Genomic DNA, 16,564 nt, shown 5'->3' with positions numbered 1-16,564 from the left:
CGTCCCCTATCGGGTTTTAATCCATTACATCCCCCAAAAAGCCCAGTGGAGAACTCTCCCTGAACTCCCACAGGTGGGGAGCTGCTCAGAAAACTCCATCTGAGCTGAGAAAAGTATGTTCTCATGTGTTTTTGGGAGCCGTCCTCCCCCAGCTGCTCGGGACCGTCCGCCTTCAAAGGTGGAGGCAAGTAATGGAGGAAAGATGGGGGGAGGAGAAGTCATTCTCTGCTCATCCATTCCCAAAGTCTGAGAGTGTCTGGGACCTGGACTGGGACTTCCCCTCTGCGCGCTCACAGCTCGTCTACTCCATGGAATTGGACGGTAGAATTGTTGTTTTGCCGATCCGCTTTATATACTAACTTTAGATTACATTTGAATAGACTCGCAATGTCAAAATGACACATTCTGGTTCTGCTCGTTTTTTATATGTTTTAGACTGAGCATCTTCGGTTTCACGTTTGGTCAAATTAGTTTTGGATCTGTGTATAATTATTTTTCACTCATTATTGCTGTTATTTTCGAAGGTCAAATCTGTTCCATTGTAGCGAAGTATGTGTGAGAAGCAACAATTGTAACCACTGTTTTTTTTGCATTTCTCTAAATACATCCCAAAAATGTGACATTAGAGCGAAGAGCAAGGACACAGCTGTATAAATACATTTAGGGTACTTATAACATATCATTAGCAAAATGACCAACAGCATTAATGTAATCTTCTTTATACAAATCAAGTGTTTGTGTGGGTTGTAAACAATAGAAATAATGCATTGTCGATCGTGGTAAAAAGTACAGCCAATAAGTCGATAGTGGGGAATTCCATTATTAGAATAATTGTGAATATCCTTATGTGATGGACTTTAAAACGTTGTATGCCTCACTTCCCTCACAGGTAGTGAAGTAAAAAAGAAAGCCTTCATTATGTAAACACATTTTTCAAAACTCACAATTTTCTTATTTTTTTTCTTCTTATTTCTTCTAATTAACCAGGGCTCTTATGAAGTAAAGGATGTTCCCCTAAATACATTTGTCCCATCTGTAATTCAATAAGAACATTTCTCCCGAATGAAATGAAATGGAAGGTCATTCCAGTATGTTTTCGGTGCCATTCAAAAAAGAAACGTACAATCTTCCCAATGCATGCTGGACGTGCATCATAACTGTAAAACTAAAATCACCCTCATCTATTTTTCCCTTTTCCATCAGAACGAGCACGCAGCTCGTCCTCGGCTATAGCTGCTGAGAATCATGACGTCGCTGTAAAAAACAATATCATCTCATGGGTCTTGAGTTTTAGTAGCTTTTCTCTTCCACCCCTTCCTCCCCCCCCGCCGAGGCCTCGGTATCACCTCGTCCTCTAATTGTTTCAGGACTCGGCCTCAGATTGTCCTTGGCAGCGGGCACTAGAGAAAATGTTTAGCAAGTTTGTTTTTCTAGTAATTAGCCTTAAAACGGCCCGTAATACAGACTGCTAATGGTCCACAGAGAGCTGCGCCTGTGTCAACACACCGCCTCCGTGTGTGTGTGACTGATGTGTTCATGAGAGATTGTGTGTGTTTTTTCTGTTGGAAGCTGAGGTGATCAGGCGTGTGAAAAGTGGTCGGGCAGTAATGTGAAAATGTTAGTTTTCCCATCCAGCTGCTTGTCCTGCTCTGTATCAGCAGAACACGCAGACGGATCACTGCTTCACCTCCAGTCTGCGGCCCGCCATGCCTCCATATGTCCTTCTGCCCCGTTAGCATAGCGGCTGTTCATCAGACACATTTTGATACCTGCTGAATAGGTTAGAATGTTTGTTGAGGCTATTTGGTGTTTCCCAGCAGGGGTTAGGTAAACCATCCATCTTTCTGCCCCGTTAGCATAGCGGCTGTTCATCAGACTCATGTCAGTCCATGGGAGCATATTTGAATGACTGCTGAATAGGTTAGATTGGTACATTTGTTGAGGGTGTTTGGTGTTTCCCAGCAAGGGTTAGGGTTAGGAAACCTCAAAACCATATCACTTATAATCAAAGCTGACACCATATTAGTGTTTTTGTCTCCCCTGCTCACACGGTTGATTTATTAACATCCAGCTGTAAGCCAGTAGACAGAGCCCAGAATGGTATTATGGGTAATTTTGGGACGTCCCAGTCTGAGGTGGAACAGCTGAGAGAAATACGACTCTTTAGAGGTTTTTATGAAGTTTTCTTTCTGTTTCTCATCGCCTTCGTGTGAATTTTTCCAAGTCTTAAGCGTTTTTTCTCAGGGAGCTTTTATGAAAATGTGAAACCAGACACATTTATCACCAAACTCTCCAATCTGGGTGTAATTAAGAGAAAGCTCTTTGGCATCCAAACTTACACATTTCAGCAGCGGGGTCAGAGGTTTATTTAGAAATGTTCTCCGTTCAGATCTGTAGAGCAGTGCAGGCATCAGGAAAAATGAAGGAAATGCATACCTTTGCAAGCACACTAATAATCCACTAATACTCTGAATATGATGCATGCAAACAGCTAATGTAAACCTTATTCTGTGTGAAGAAGATTAAGACGTGTTATATGCTGATATTAGTTTTGTAAAATGTGTATAACGGTGACTTCATTTGAGCGAAGTAGCAAAATGGACTATTGTAATATTCAGATTGCAGGAAGCACATTAGAAAGAAATGTTTAATGAAGTATTGTTGAACTGCAGAGATATCACAGCCTACCAACCATATCACGCAGACTTAAAGGGGCTCTACTATTCTCATTTTCAGGTTCATTTGTATTTTGACGAAAAGCCCTTTATTGTTCTCATACTGCCTGTGCTGCAGCACCTCTTTTCACCCTCTGTCTGAAACCAGAGCCCAGTCTGCTCTGATTGGTTGGTAATAAGATGAAAAAAATGATCAATAGTAATCACAATCAGTTATTTGTTCCAATGTTATTTTAAGGCCATAATGCACATCATCTGGCCAGTCTAAGTTACTTGAAGCATGGTTGCATTAACGGGAATGTTAATGGGATATTAATTTCCATAAGAAACTATATGGCAATGCTGTCTGTCTCCCAATAAGCCAATGGTCTTTAAGTGACAAACCAAAGCACACCCTGCAGCTGTGTCCATGTAGTGAAAATCACTTTTTATGTTTATAGTTTTACATTTTGTATGTGTTTGCAGCGGGAGCAGGAAAACGCCATGACGCGTCTGAAGAAGCAGCAGGCGGAGCTTGAGGCCATGAGGCTGCGTTACCTAGCAACAGAGCAGAAGGAGGCGGTCAGTCAGGACCGACAGGAGCTGGACGACATCAAGAACCAACTCAACAGGTAGTGATGATGTGTCTCTGAAAGATGGCTACGCAAATGAATATATATATATATATTTATATATATATATATATTAGGGCTGTCAAGTTAACGCGTTAACGCAAAAAAAAAATAACGCCACTAATTATTTTAACGCGATTAACGCATGTGTATTATTTTTCCTCGGCCGCCCCGTAGTGTCAAAGCGCATCGAGTTTAAAATACCATCTACACGCTGATGCTGACAGCCCCGCTCCTGCTGCCCGCTTGTGGCAGACCACACTTCCACGCTCACCGGCAGGCACCGACTGGCCATCTGGAGGACCGGGAGGGTGTGTGTATGTGTGGCCCGAGCGAGCGAGAGAGAGACCTTACGTGCATTGTTGTTGTTAGCATCTGGTGCTAGCTAGCTGCGCTAACAGATATAAGGAGCTGTTTAAATGAAAACAGAGGAGCGACATTTCGCCACAACTGCGCCGAGCACTTGACTTTATGCAGGAAGCCAGACAGTGGGACAAGTCAGCACACTCAGCACGGATAGTGCGCAACATGATTGCAGCGTCCAGGCAGCTCCCGTTCGAGCATATGCCTTGAGTTGCACATAGCTCCAACGATCCATCACACACACACACACACACACACACACACACACACACACACACACACACACACACACACACACACACACCATTTGTATTGTATTATTGAATGAGAGGTTCCAGGTTGAATTGAGGCGAATATTTTTAATGTTCAGAGGTTGTTGTGTTTAATATTCATGAGAATATTTGTCATTGTTCAAATGATAATAAACATTAGCATAAAGCATATTTGTCCACTCATATGTTGATAAGAGTATTACAAACTTGAAAAATATTCCTCTAAGGTACATTTAGAACAGATCAAAAATGTGCGATTAATCGCGATTCAATATTTTAATCGACTGACAGCCCTAATATATATATATACTGTGATGTGTACTGGAAGTACAATAAATATATAGGTATTTTTGGGCTAGAAAGCAGGTGCAATGTACTGTGTGTATATATATATATATTTATCCCCCCAAATGTAAATGATTGTTCAGTTTCAAAGCCTCTCCTGTTCGTTGAAATACAGCATTCGGAATAAAACAATTCACAAGTTACTAAAACATTCAATCCACCAACAGCCCAACTTAAAACAGGTTTACAGACAGGATCTTATTGTTCAAATGTCTAGAACTTAAACAATTCGTCAACTAATAAATGAGACGGAATCAAGAGAATAATCTGAAGGTGAATTAAAAAAGGAATTCTTGCTGCTCTAAAAACTGTGACGTAATAATTTATTATGCTTAACCTTAATATTATATTAAGTATTCTGATTAAAAAGTACATATGCTAATGTTCAGCTTAATATTTGTATTTAGTGCTTTGACTGTGACGGGTTTTAATATTCCAAAAGGTCTTTATTTGCCTCACTCCTCTGCAGACCATTGACATGCACAGAACCCTAAACACACTGCAGGAAAGAGAGCATAGGGCCTAATGGGGCCTCTTTAACATGCTTGTGTAGACTGTTACATTCTGAAGTAAGCATAAAAACCTAGTATTTCACAGTGAGCATGATTAGCTTAGCTGTGACAACTATTTTCATCTCTCAATTTAGGAAAAAAAAGTTATTAATGATGTCTTATTTAATACCCCATTGCTGTTCAAATGGTACTAACTTAAATCATTTTGACAGATTAAAGCAGCAGGAGGACAGGTTAGGCCCCGCCTCCTCCCAGTGTGGCCCCGCCCCCGCTCAGAGCGTCAACGAGAGCGCAGACGAGCACCTGAGCCGCCTGCTGGAGGAGAGAGACACGCTGCTGAGGACCGGCGTCTACACACACCAGGACAGGATCATCGCCGAGCTCAACAGACAGATCCAGGACGCCATGACGGACAGAGAGGAGCTCTGACGGCCAATCAGAGGCAAGCGCTGACGCCGTTAGAACGTGTTTGTTTCTGGAAAATACATTCAAGCTTTTGGTTAAGATAGAGTTGAACTTGTCCTTTTAAAGGATCATTCCTCTAGTTCTGTATGTCTGGACCTTAACATACAAACTATATTTGAACCTTTTGGGTTCCCGACTATTCAACATTTACTTTATTTTTTGAGCTGCTGATGCATTCAAGAACATTCGGAATCGCACAAAACGCATTACAATGTTCACTGGAGCTGAAAGAAGACGTTATCTCTCATCAGAATGTTGATCAATCATTGAATGATATCATTAGGATCTCCAAATGCAAACTGGATCTCTTCAGGATTTGAAGGTCAGACTAGCAGTTTCATACGGGGGCCAACGGCAAATCCATTCAACGTCCCAAAAAACGTCCATTAGGGGAAACGCGCTGTACTTTCAAAAACGATGCAAAACAAAAACCACAAATGTGCTAAAACACGTGCAGAGGGAGAAACATCTTCCTCAGCTTGACCAGCATGCGCAGTGTGCACTAAAAGCCCCGCATGAAGAAATGACAATACTGACAAAAAGCGTAAGGAGCGCTCCGGTCCCAGCTGTCTCCTTTTTATTTCCCGTTGTGTTTGAGCTTCTCGCAGCGCTTTCAGTGAACCCGCTCCATGTGTCGTGAAGCTGGGGAACGTTTTCTAAACGCTACGCATGCGTTGTCAGAAGTTTTCTTGGTTTGCATTTGTTTTGGCACGCGTGTGAACACCTTTGCATCCTGTTTGGGAGTGCAGCTCGTCCCTCCCATAGTAAGTGATTTTGGACCGTTGTGGGCCACCGTAGTTTAAGGGTCTTTAAAACTGATGATGGAAAGTTAGTGACTTTTTAGACTGAACTAAACTCTTCATGAATCTGAACTCTAGCGGCTCACAGATCTCAATGATTGAGCTTCATTTAAGCTCATTTTGAAAGAAATCCAAAATGATGTTAAATCTGCTTGAATAGTTTTGTAGATGGAAAGATGCAAAACCAGCGGTCTGCTCCTTTAAATATGAAGGTTGGAATACATGGTGCTAAGTTATGAGAGGAGGAGGAGTTTGTGTACACTCTGAAATAAAGGATGTTTGTCCCGACAGCAGGTGGCGCTGCAGAATCACAAACACACGACCTGCAGCAGGGAGAGACGTTAAATGATTTGTTATCTTCAGAGACTTCAAGACTCTGATTTCTGTGTTTGTCTAAATAAATTATTATGGTTTTGAAATGTGCTGCGTCAGCTGTTCTCTTTCTAATACTTGTAATATATTTCAGTTTTATGAAAGAGCGGAGAGATGTTACCACTGCTTAACTAATAAAGATGATTTTAAATCTTCAGCCCGTCGCTCACACATTCTGTGTCATGTTTATTTTAAGTAGATACAAAAATATGAATTTATAAAAGTTAACAGTTTAGAGAACGAGACAAAAATAAATGTAATCTAACCAACATCAGATTTCTTCACTTACCAAAGCCCAAAAGAGTCTTCACTTTTAAAAGATGTGTACGGATTTAGTCCTGAATCATGGATTATTTATTCATCTAATTCATAACCTGTAAAGTTTACTGACTGTATCATATATATATATATATATATATATATATATATATATATATATATATATATAATACATATGATACAGTCAGTAAACTTTACAGGTTATGAATTAGATGAATAAATAATCCATGATTCAGGACTAAAATTCAGGACTAAATATATGAATACGGTGGCCGACTATATTGTGGTATTTTTCATCGTTTTTATACCTTTGTAATTAAATATATGATGGCATACATATAACATGTTATATGACATACTATGATTTTTCTCCACACGTTTATGGCACAACTCTTTTGTATATTGACCTGGTTAGAAGTCTGAGGAGCAAAGAATCCCCCCAACAGTCTTCCTTTATAAATGCCACTTTATTAGTGGTGAAGGTGCTTGGTTAAGGTTAAACCTTTTTATGAAAGTTTGTTGATCAAATACCGGATACACAAGCACATTCCTGCCCTCCAATTACTTTAATTGTGTCATTACAAATGTGTGAGACAATAATAAAATAATTGTGTGTGTGTGGCTTTGGATAAAAGCGTCTAACATGTAATGTAGTATGCCCTTATTTTATGATCAGATTCAAAGGTATAAGAATCTAATTGAATCTACTGTAAGAACTCTTTTGTGTATTTTAGCAGTTGATTTGATGACTGCTAAACCCTTATTTTGTGAGCTGATGATGCGTTCAAGAATGCTCAGACATTTTAGAATTTGCAGGCAGATAACAGATAACTGGAGCTCATTTAGTGTATTAATGTATTCATCGTGAGAACGTTGATCAACCGTTCATTCAAACTGATCAATTCCTGTTTGAATTGATTCATTTGTATTTATTAGTATTGTTGATTGATTATTGTTAGCTAGTTGTACATTCCAAAACAATATATGAACATGTAATATGTACAAATAAGGAAAATGTATGTAGTAATAAATAAAGTAGAAAAGTAAATACAAATAAAATAAATACACCGACTTAAAAGCCAGTTGGACAAAATAATAAAAGTTGTGGAGGAGAACCAGCTGCAGGGCCGACAGACGACACGTGGTATCACATGTAGAACAACATGTTAACACACACAGACACATCTGTGTGTGTTAACATGTGGGCCCTCAGTGCTGACGGTGAGCAGATGTTCCTGACCCATCTGAGGAGGAGGAGGAGGAGGAGGAGGAGGAGGAGGAGGAGGAGGAGGAGGAGGAGGAGGAGGAGGAGGAGGAGGAGGAGGAGGAGGAGGAGGAGGAGGAGGAGGAGGAGGAGGAGGAGGAGGAGGAGGAGGAGGAGGAGGAGGAGGAGGAGGAGGAGACGTTGAGTATATCATGGAAAAAGACAGTAGAATATTTTTTTAAAACAATATCAAAGCAAGGGGAACTATTCAAATGAAAAAAGATTGATACAAGTGATGAAATGTTGAAAGTATCAGCATGTCCAAAATAGTCTGTCAAATTCTGAAAAAATAAAAATAATATCTGGTACATTTCGTAATATAAAATGTTATCAGGAAAAACCACAAAGTAATTAATGTCGTAAATTCCAGAAAAAACAACATAGTTGACAAAAGAACACACAAAACAACTTTGCCCAGTATATAAAACAAGTGATAATATTGTGTGTTGAAAAATAACAGAAGAAAGTCATAGTCTAAAATATAAGAACAACATAGTAGAGTATATCCAAAATAAATCAAAAAAGGATATATTATTAAACTACTGTACAGAGGCTCAGTCAGTGGAACACGTTTATTTCTAAAGCTTTGTTGGGTAAACTCCCGTATTATATCTGCTCTCTGATAACACAGAGTTGCAAGCAGCTATTGTCTGAGATCACATGATGTAGTATTGTTAGATGTGCCAAGAGCAAGGACTGTCTTAGGTAAGACAGCTTTTATGTGCGCAGCTCCACTTGCTTGGAACAATCTTCAGCAAGAATTGAAACTGAGCAATCTCATTCCTCTGCATGTTTTTAAAGCTAGGCTAAATGAAATGCTCTTTGATACTATGGGTATTTGTAAATGTTGAAAAGTATGTAATGTATCCTGTAAATATGTTGAATGATATCCTCTATTGTTTTATGTTTCATGTGGAACCTAATTGCTGCAGGTCTCCCTTGAAAAAGAGATCTATGATCTCAAGGGACAATCTGGATAGACACTGCTATATATATATGTGTAGGGGTAGGAGTTAGGTTAGTGTGAGGTAGAACCCACAAAGTGTACATGTACCTGTGATCATCTGTAAGAACAAGAGTTATTAAAGCCTAATAACGAGAAGCCTGTTTCCGACTCACCTTGTGAACGCTACAGTATGTTGAAAATAGTCATAGTTTAGTATGTAGAAAAATAATCTGAAAAATGACCTAATACGGTATGTGAAAACGTCTGAAAACACAACATAGTAAAGTTTGTCGCAAATGATCTAAAATAACGTGTGAAAATATCAGAATTAACATCGAATTTATCTGAACAAAAACGACATACTATAGAATGTCAAAAATAGTCATAGTAACTTTATTATTTTATTGTGAACATACTTATGTTCACAATAAAAGAAAAAGGACATAGTATATAGTACGTTGAAAAATAGTGATAGTGCAGTATCTAGAAAATAAAACACCATAAATGACATAGTATAATATGTCATAAATAAATTAAAAAATATATTAGTTGACAATATCAGGAAAAACAAGGGTATATTATTTTATGTAAAAAAAACTGAAAAATAAATAGTATAGTTTGATGGAAATAAATAGTGATGGTATTTTATGTTAAAAAAGTAGTCGTAGTATAGCATGTCAGAAATATCAGAACAAAGAATCATTGTTTGTAGAAACCATCAGTAAACGGGCATTGTATGGTATGTCCCAATTATAAGAAAAAGTGAGTGTGTCCAAAATAATACTATAGTACAGTATGAAGAAGACAAAGTATAGTGTGTTGAAAATATGAATAGAAAAACATAGTTTAGGATGTCAAATTAACAAAAAACGACATAGTATACTATGTCAAAACATGCAGAAACACGCCAGAGATTTGTCATAAAATGTCCCCAAAAACTAACATAGTAGAGTATGTCGAAAAGAGTCTGAAAAACACTTACTTACTGTAGTATTGTAAATCGAAATCATCAGAAACATTTTGTTTTTTGCAAACTATACAATGTCTCTTTGCAAAACTCAACATACTAAAAGTAATCAATAAGTAAAATATCAAAGCACAGTATTTTGTAAAAAAGTAAGTTTAGTTGTTGAGAAATCAACAAAACGACATTGTATAGCATGTCGAAAGTATCATGGGCAAAGTTATAGTGATGGCATACAAAAAACATGAACAAAGCTCTCAATAGTGTATTTAAAGAGGGGCCTTTTCCTTTTGACCTCATTTTTACTGAATATATCCGACACACGGTAGGCAGTGGTTCAGCTGGTTGAACCCAGACACCAGGCCCCTCCTTGACCTCAGCACCGTCAGTCTGCAGACACAAACTGGACTTTCCACTTTCCAGTCTGAATGCTAAGATTATTCCTAAGAGGATTCGACAAATTCACCAAAACAAACACAGTCAGAGCTTTCAAACATCCATCACGGCCCTTTTTTTTCACACCGTGGGAACCATATCCAAACCCGAATCAAAACAAATCAACTTTCTTTACTTTGTTTTGGTTTGACAAACATGTAGATGCATCCAGATTAGATTACATGTAATGACATTAGAGAAGTGGTAGGTTTTATAAGAAGCAGTTATCGAGAAAACTGTGTTTCTTCTTCACTTGTGATGCAGGGAAAGTGGAAATTCTCCCAAAACAGAAACACTTTGATAATGACTGCTGGGAGGTCTGACTGTTGTTATCAGAAGTGACAGCTACAAGAGAGGAAGAAGGAGGACAATAACAGCGTAAATCAGGTATTAGTAAAAGTATTTGTGTGTGTGTGTCACAGAGTATTAGCAGTAAGTAGAGGCAGCTACACTAAACCTCCTGTGTGGTCATTTATAAACATGATCAGTTGAGCTCAAACACCTCTAATTGATCATTTGTGCTGATCTTAAACCAGGCCTCTCTTCTAAATCTGTGTATAACAGTTGAGCAACCACTGACCGGAAATTCATTATTAATAAAATATACAGAATAAAGTCTGCTTTAAACGGGTAAAGTACGGTGGCCGACAAGTGCCAACAAGCTGCATCTACCAAAACACTTGAACTAGGAGAGACGCGCTCCAGCTTCAGAAAATATGCAAATATAAAAACTAGGGCTGGGCAAGTCAACGCGTTATTACTGTGTTAAAGGTGGGAACGTTTGAGAAACCGGCTCGAGATACACTTTTTGTTATATTCCATGGAATGCTCTTAACGTCCCGATAGCAATGAATACATTAAATGCTTTGACAAAAAATCCATTAAAAAAATGTCATCTGTGGAAGCCGTAGTACTGTAAAAAGCACGACCAATCATCTGAGCCGGCCCGGCTAAAATAACTGGATGGCCTACCTGCCTGTCAGCCTTCCATCTGTGCACAAACTTATCTCGTGCCCTCATTGGTCATGTGCGCCTTCTTGTGTGTTGGAGGAGGGGCTCTGTAAGGAAGTGGCAGATTTTTTCCGGTTGTGTATTTTCAAATTCTAGCGCACTCCAGCTGGTTTCTCCAAAATGACCTATCCCACCTTTAATACATTAATTAATTACAACAATTATTTTATCATTATTTTGAAAGTCCGCTCAACTTGTCCTTCTGGCAGTGGACAAATAGCTTTTGTTTTATATCAATCAATCAATCAATCAATCAATCAATCAATCAATCAGTATAGTGTTATCAACAGCTCCCGGAAACGTAAGTTCTAATATTACACTAGATAGTAAACTAGAATGCTTTTCAGCCATAAACCTTGAACAATTCAATTCAATGATTCTCTCTTCTAAACCATCAACGTGTATGTTAGACCCAATTCCAACTAAGCTGTTGAAGGAAGTTTTTCCATTAATTAGCACTTATTTATTAAATATTATGAATATGTCTTTATTATCAGGCTATGTTCCACAATCATTCAAAGTAGCAGTGATAAAACCGCTTCTTAAAAAGCACAACCTCGATCCAGAGGTTTTAGCCAATTATAGACCTATTTCCAATCTTCCGTTCCTCTCAAAAATTCTTGAGAAAGCAGGTCGCAAAACAGCTTGTGTGATTACTTAAAAAACAATGATTTATTTGAAGCTTTTCAGTCTGGCTTTAGAACACATCATAGCACAGAGACAGCTCTGGTTAAAGTCACAAATGACATTCTAATAGCCTCTGACAAGGGACGTGTCTCTATTCTTGTTTTGCTCGATCTCAGTGCTGCATTTGATACTATCGACCATGATATCTTATTGCAAAGACTAGAGCACTTAGTTGGCATACAGGGAACTGCTTTAGGCTAGTTTAGGTCCTATCTATCTGAACGCTCTCAGTTTGTACGTGTCAATGATTAATCTTCCACGCAAACCAAAGTTAGCCATGGAGTGCCACAGGGCTCAGTGCTCGGACCTATTTTGTTCACATTATATATGCTTCCGTTAGGCAATATTATAAGGAATCCTTCTGTAAACTTTCATTGTTATGCGGATGATACTCAACTATATTTATCAATCAAGCCTGATGAAATTAATCATCTAAATAAAATTCAAGACTGCCTTAAGGACTTAAAAACGTGGATGACCTTAAACTTTTTGATGTTAAACACGACCAAAACTGAAGTTATTGTACTTGGCCCGAAGAATCTACGAAACAAATTATCTAAGGATATACTAACTATGGATGGCATTAATTTGGCCTCCAGTGAGACTGTAAGGAATCTTGGTGTTATATTTGATCAGGATTTATCCTTTAACGCCCACATAAAATCAATTTCAAGGACCGCCTACTTCCATCTACGTAACATTGCAAAAATCAGGCATATCTTGCCTCAGAACGATGCAGAGAAACTAGTCCATGCATTTGTTACTTCAAGGCTGGATTATTGTAACTCTTTATTATCAGGGTGTACCAAGAAGTCAGTTAAGTCGCTTCAGCTGATTCAAAATGCTGCAGCTCGTGTACTAACTAGAGTTAGGAAAAGGGACCACATTACTCCTGTTCTGGCTGCCTTACACTGGCTCCCTATAGAACACAGGATATAATTTAAAATTCTTCTTCTCGCCTACAAAGCCCTTAATGGGCAGGCGCCATCTTACCTTAAAGAACTCATTATACCCTACTGTCCTACTAGGGCATTGCGTTCCAAGAATGCAGGGTTGTTGGTTGTTCCTAGAGTCTCTAAAAGTACAATGGGAGCCAGAGCCTTTTCTTATCAAGCTCCACATTTGTGGAATCAGCTTCCAGTTTGTGTTCGGGCGGCAGACACCCTATCCAGTTTTTAAGAGTGCGCTTAAGACCTTCCTTTTTGATAAAGCTTATAGTTAGGGCTGATTAGATTCAGCCCCTAGTTTTGCTGATATAGGCTTAGTTTGTCGGGGGACATCTTACTTCTTCCTTCTCTCTGTCTATACCTTGTGTACTCTCATGTTCCGATTAACCCAGCTTCCCCAAATGTCTTTCTTTTTGGTGTCTATATACGCCGGGATCCGGAGTCATGGATGATCCTGCGCTCCTCTGTGCTGGATCGCAAGCCCTGGATCTTGAGTCGTGGCTGTGGTCCTGGATCATAGGTCCTGGATGGATATCCTCGTGGATTCATCTTCCTATTATACACACATGCATTTCCAAACATTTGGACTACCTATGTTGCAAATGTATTATCTTTTCAATTTACACACGGCATCTATTGCACGTCTGTCCGTCCTGGGAGAGGGATCCCTCCTCTGTTGCTCTCCCTGAGGTTTCTCCCATTTTTCCCTTTAAACTGTGGGTTTTCTTCGGAAGTTTTTCCTTGTACGATGTGAGGGTCTAAGGACAGAGGGTGTCGTATTGTCACACTGATATTTTGTACAAACTGTAAAGTCCACTGAGACAAATGTAACATTTGTGATATTGGGCTATATAAATAAACATTGATTGATTGATTGTACGTACGAATGGTATAAGAGCGATATGTCAATTATTGGTGTAGATGTTCTGACTATTAGAGGTTTCCAGCACCTGATCGTATTGATTACAGAATGTATGGATCAATAACTAGATCTCAATTATGAGGACTTTTCTTCTTTAATCAATGATCAACCATCAATTTCACCTGGTAAAAAGTATTTTGCAATCTGAAACCTTTTTATTCTTTGTCTTCTTTGTGTTTCTGTGCATGACTCATGGATGAACAATAAAACCACAGAGAGAGACTGTAAAGAATCAAAACTGGGTTTCAGCTTTATTTCCTATGGAACAATGTATTTTTGGTTTTTGACCTCATTTTGTCATTCATTTAGAAAAGGGGGGGGGGGCAGAGAAATCATGCAAACAAGATCGAGTCAAAAATTGATTTCCAAGAGTCTTTCCATTTGGAATGAAGATTTTCCTTGGTCAGTCATATTCCAGAATACATGATTATCGTCATCAGGAGGTCAGAGCAAGATTCAGTTTGTGTTCAGCCGATCCCAGAGTGGTTTTCATTTCATTCAAGGGAAAGAAGGAATGCTGCAGGACTTTTAAGGTCTTTTCATTATTTCTACAGAGTGGTAAAGGAATGAGTCCTAAACCCGGAACTACCTAGCATTTTAGCACTCCCGGTTCCCTAGTTTCAAAGTAACTTTTATGAATGCATTATTATTTAAAAGCCTGAAATGAGAATTTCATGGTTTGTGCGACCTTAAATACGTCAGTAAATATGATGCTCGTGAAGGTACAAAGCTTCCATTAGTGATAAAAACAGCGGTTGCTAATGTACCGGAGTGTAAAATATGTACAGATAGATAAGGTAGGGGAGGCAAAAAAACATGTTTTGAAGCTCAGTGTGGACTGAAGAATGGGGGTTAGAAGATCTCTACATGTAGGTTTTCCTTTCAGAATGTGAGTAACACATTCAGAGTATGTGTAACATGTCATGTATATATGCAGAATATACAGAAAATGCAGTTCTTGTAGTTTAGTGTGTAAAGAAAAAGGAATATTACACATGACTTTAAGTTGATTTATCTTAATTTAGATTTGACTGTTTCAGTCGAATCAATTCGGGGCATGGCCTTGGGAACAAAGGGAGACGGCATGTTTAGGGAAGGGTGTTGGTTAGATCTGCTTGGATAACTAAACACAAATCTACATCGCTGCACCACTCTGGGAATGATGCCACATCAGATTTGGATGTTGGACTTTTTCACATTAAGAGGAAGATGACCGAATGTTAACAGACTTAATTCCAACTTGGTCCTTAAAGTCTACACAACTTCTACTTCATAAGATTGTCTACATTTCCCAGAATGACTTTGAACATTTCTGAAGAACCTGATCTATTATAAGCTTACCTCCAAGACACTTAGACATTTTTTTAAAGATTTCTGTTTGTTTTTAACACATTTGTTTGTATCAAACCCAACTGTAGCTTGCACATGAGCTTAACATGTCACCAGGTTGTATGACCACTCCTTTGTGTGTCTTAATGGGAAACACATGAACCTTTAGACTCTCTTCTTGTTCTTGTCCTCTGGATCCTGACACATGAACACAACGTGAATTTGCTCAGAGCTCTGGTTCACATTCACATTTGTGTTTAACTCAAATGTATTTCACCTCAGTCCCATTGATCCTACAGATCATACAACAGGCCTTTTTCCATACAGCAATAGTTCAATCTGAATTCTGAATAAAGAGAGGTTTTTCTTTCAGGAACACAAACACGCCTGTAAGAGTTTAGAGAGCAGCATGTTCAGTTACAGCAGGATTTGTTTTCACATCACTGAGTTGTTAAATGGAAATACATGTAACTATATTAATATGTTTTATTAGTTACATATACACGTTTTGGGAATAAACTCTCAATATGTTAAAATGGGAAACTGATGACACTGCCACACATGTGAGGGAAATGACGTGTGTCCTGATGCAGTGTGTCCCTCTCTGCATCAACTTGTCGACTCAGATGAGGCACTAACACAGGGGGGCAGGAATGAGTCCTTAAAACCAGAAATGAGTTAGCATTTTTGCATTTCCAGTTCCCCTCTCTGAAAGTCAATGGGATTTAGGCTAGATAGCTTAAGAGATGTTAACATCTTGTTGTACAACATTAAATACGTCAGTCAATACAGTCAATACCCCACTTGTGCATTTCTGGGGGAAAAATGGCGGTTACAAACAAGTGGCTACATGGGACTACAAAACGTCATCAGGCTGAACATTAGCCACCTTTAGCTTAGCATTGGTGATGCGCGACCGTGTTGTAGTTTGTTTTTAGACTAATGTTAGATTTTCACTTCTGGTGATGACATTTACACTTCAACTATTAGAAAAGTGCTTTTAATATGTGGAGATCATCCGACTGAACAAAACGTGTAAGTATCATAAACGTTTTTTGTAGGGAACAAAGGGAGAGGGAACTGTTCAGGGGAGGATGGGTTGGATGTGGTTGGTTAACAAGACATGTAGAGGACCCATTTCATATTTAGACCCTCTCTTAACCAGGCTTAGCACCTCAGCTGCTTTTAAGTCAACCTCTGGCATATTTCTCACTTTTCATAAGTTGCGTTCATTTGTATGAATTGAACAGCTGATCAATGGAGACTTTGTTTTTATGATGATTAAATAAACTATTCTTTGTCACTGAATAAAGCTGCTTATGAACTCTTACAAGCATTTGTCAGATTAAAGAAAACACCCCTTTG

At 38.7% G+C, this 16,564-nt stretch overlaps 1 protein-coding gene across 1 annotated transcript in view; it reads left to right on the top strand.

Annotated features, from left to right (window-relative positions):
* The window catches only part of LOC117555396 (centrosomal protein of 120 kDa), a 36,541-nt gene extending 29,953 nt beyond the window's left edge, over positions 1–6,588 (top strand). The window contains 2 exon segments of the mRNA XM_034230300.1: positions 3,141–3,286; positions 4,991–6,588. Coding sequence (XP_034086191.1) covers positions 3,141–3,286; positions 4,991–5,207 — 363 coding nt within the window. The 3' untranslated portion in view covers positions 5,208–6,588.
* The last annotated feature ends 9,976 nt before the right edge of the window (positions 6,589–16,564 follow it).

The sequence above is a fragment of the Gymnodraco acuticeps genome, unplaced genomic scaffold (assembly GCF_902827175.1).
Source record: "Gymnodraco acuticeps unplaced genomic scaffold, fGymAcu1.1, whole genome shotgun sequence".
NCBI classification, from domain to species: Eukaryota; Metazoa; Chordata; class Actinopteri; order Perciformes; family Bathydraconidae; genus Gymnodraco; species Gymnodraco acuticeps.
The sequence above is the reverse complement of the archived record's forward strand: the minus strand, read 5'-3'. Positions and strand labels throughout refer to the sequence as shown.